The sequence below is a fragment of the Poecilia formosa genome, unplaced genomic scaffold (genome assembly GCF_000485575.1).
Source record: "Poecilia formosa unplaced genomic scaffold, Poecilia_formosa-5.1.2 Scaffold441, whole genome shotgun sequence".
NCBI classification, from domain to species: domain Eukaryota; kingdom Metazoa; phylum Chordata; class Actinopteri; order Cyprinodontiformes; family Poeciliidae; genus Poecilia; species Poecilia formosa.
Window position 1 is genome coordinate 45509 of NW_006800380.1, and position 3378 is coordinate 48886.

The window sequence follows — 3378 nt, forward strand, 5'->3', positions numbered from 1 at the left end:
CAAGGTGGCTGGACACCACACGGCACGACGAACCCGATTGAACCATTATACCTAGGATTTCTGTCGGTTAATGTGTGGTCTCAGGTTTTGAAAATGGGCCGACAGTCGGCCGAAAACTCATGTAGTGTGCGCTGGACATTACACTAAGGAAATGAGGAAGGGAGGGTCGGTGGAGAGCACCGGAGGTGAGACTTTTTTCATTCAGTGTCATCAACAGAAAGGAAAAAAGGGCGGAACCGACGATAAAGCCGATAATTAAAATTAAGTCGATAGGTTTAATTTATAGTGCGATTAATTGATTTATTGTTTATTGTGACAGGCCTAGATCAGCCAATTGTGACTTTGGTTGATATGATTTTTTTTGTCTGAGATGTCGCTAAATATAGTAAAACAGTCAGTGAGTTGGCAACAATGAGGTAAATATTGTTAACTGTAAACGTGCAGACCTGACCTGGTGGGCTGGTCTGTAAGTCAAACCTCTCACCTCTCACTGCAGAGCAGAAGAGGACAGAGGCTGATCTTTAAACCTTTGCTGACGAAGATAAGATTAGGGGATAAGATCAGCTTCACATGTAAGTATCGGCCAATCTCAATCCCCCAAAATTAAAGAAATCAGCACCCAGAAATCGACTGGTCATAAATCAGTTGGCCAATAAATGTGTTATACATGTATATAATGTAAACAGCACTGCCAGAGATGCAATAAGTTTATAGCAGGAATGTAAATGATCAGACTGCTGATTGTACCCAGTCCACATGGTTAGCAGAACTAAAGGGCCCCAAAACCAAATTTCGCTTAGGGCCCCATGGAAGGTTGGGCCGGCCCTGAAGAAAAGCTCCACACAAGACCTATTTATTTATTTATTTGACAATTTTGTTATATGCCGATTTAACTGAAATCGGCATATAACAAGATGATTATATGATTGAGATGATTATATGAGTTGTTTTACTGATTAATTGATCAAAAGCGCCGTGAAAGTGGTCAAACCCATCTCTCTGACTCCCGACACAGAGGGAACTAATTTTCACAAGATGTCTTACTATAAACCATCTATCGCGGTGTGATCACATTGTTCTGACACTTTCCTCGTGCTAGGTCTCAACTAAAAAGTAAGACAAAGTAAGGATTACCTTCACCCGGGATAACGGCTGAACGGCTTTTTGAAACCGAAAACCCAGGATGTGCACATAGTTACCCCATAATTTACTCGGGATTATCACTTATCCCGTTTCAGAAAATGGGGTCCAGTTTACACAATGAAGCAGTTTCAAAAACACAGAAATTTCCTGTGTGGATGTTATCCCTGGGTGTTACCTGATGAAAGTATGTCCCCGCAGTTCTCTTCGCTGTCCCCAGGTGAAGCTTTGAACCTGCAAGGTGGCAGATCTGTGGAGAAATTTTCCATGTTTTTGTAAAAAGGAGCATTCTTCTTCTTCTTCTTCTTCTTCTTCTTCTTCTTCTTCATTATGGCGGATCGCAGCAACTTTAAGGTGCATACCGCCACCTACTATACACGAGTGTATAGCAGCACTACTTTACATCTATTAAAATCTATTTTTTAAATTTTGTAATCTGAAGATAAATAAATAATGCTTTCCTTAATCTGTAAATATCCACTATGTTTCCTTCATTTCTAAATATTCCTTTAAGACTCCATTATTGACCTGTCCTTCCAACCATTCTTCTCAATTTCTCCCTTTCAGGTTCATATGTTTTACAATTCAATACATGTTCTACATTTTCTTTCTCTCCACATCTTTCACGTTTATCATTATTTTCCCTCCCTATTAGACATAAAATGTCATTTAAATAGGTATGACCTACTCCTAATCTGATCATTACCCTTCTGTTTCTCTCATCTTTTCATCTGAAAAATAAAAGAAGACAGTTAGCGTCTTGACTGAGTGGTCAGCCACGAACACCAACTGGCGCAGCTCCCACTCAAAGGGTCATATTCAGTCCAACCACGAGAAAACTTTACAAATTATATTCGTAGATGTTAGATGTACAATATTTCGTTAATTGTTGAACTAGAAAAATATGACCCTAAGTAAAAATAAATAAATAAAAAAAATAATAGTGAGGAGCTGCCTCCACCAGCATTCCTCAGAATTCTGGTGGGGGAGCCGTGAAAGCGCCTGAAGGACCCGTTGCATGCAGTTACTCATCTCACCACTAGGTGGTTCTAAACATATGCATCGATTAAAAATCTCATTATAAATACATACTGTAACATCCTGGCAGAAGTAAATAAACAAGTTTATATCAGAGATTTTTCTTTTTGCATCTGGAACACATTAAAAGCGAATTACCAAATTTGCTTTATTCCCTGTTATGTTAACGTTATTTCTCCCTTTTTCATCCTCGCAGCAGCTGGAGCTGGACTGGAGTTCTGATGGCTTTAGTTGCTTCCTGGATGGAGACATCGGCTTACCTAAACGCAACATTTTCCCTCTCCCATTATAAACTTTGCTTTTCTTCAACATTGAAAATACTCCTACATCAGTAGCTCTGTTTGTTATTTTGACATCAATGCTTACCTGGTGGCCAGTTGATCCTCTTAACCACTGAATGTATCAGAACCACCTGGACTGAGCTGGTTTCGTCAGAGGGAGCTAAGACTTTGATAAAATGACTTCCCATATTTTAAGATGTTCTTCTGGTAAAATTGCACCTTTATGATGCTAATATGACTGGATTCTCATAATTAAAAATACTTGTAACCTGGCCATAACACTCCATTATACAACTCACAAGAGGAATGATAGAAATAAAGCCACTTTGTGAAAGTATTTTCTGTATTTTGTTTTAGAAAAGATAGAGGGTGACTAAAATTAAATCTGTTATGAAAAAACAGTTCAGTCATATCATCCAGCCTTATTCAGTATATTATTGATATTATTTTGCTAACTGCATATTACTTAATATTCAGATTTCTTTGCTGGTACTACTTGAAAGTGTTTCATTTTAATATCTCGCATGAAGGCCGAATTATATGCAAATGCTTAACATAATGTTACAAATGAGATAAGGGAAAAGGGTTTGTGAAATGTGAAATGAAAACTCGTCACTCTGGAGGAGAGAGGAAGAGGAGAGAGGAAGAGAGGCTCAGCCCAGTCCAGGGTCACTGCAGTGTCAGGGTAGCTGCTTAAAGTCTGCAGGTAGATTTTTGCGTATCTGGTCCTCCGGTTTTCAGATCCTAATTGTAAATAAAAAGTTAGTCAATGTTGTGATGATCCAGCTGACTGTGGACTGATGGTCACTGCAGTGGTCAGCAAGGTGCAGGTGCTTGGATTAAAGGGAAAGGCAATTTAACAACAGGGAGGTCTCAAGGGGTCGATGGAGTGGAGTGGAGTGAACATCATGGAGAGTCT

General features: G+C 39.2%; 1 protein-coding gene across 2 annotated transcripts in view; it reads right to left on the reverse strand.

Moving 5' to 3' along the window:
• The window catches only part of fxn (frataxin), a 34071-nt gene extending 32069 nt beyond the window's left edge, over positions 1-2002 (reverse strand). The window contains exon 1 of one of the 2 annotated variants that reach the window (XM_007577423.2): positions 1319-2002. In XM_007577423.2, coding sequence (XP_007577485.1) covers positions 1319-1429 — 111 coding nt within the window. In that variant the 5' untranslated portion in view covers positions 1430-2002. The remainder of the gene's footprint in view (positions 1-1318) is intronic. The other variant, XM_007577422.2, reaches the window with a different exon arrangement.
• Positions 2003-3378: the final 1376 nt, after the last annotated feature.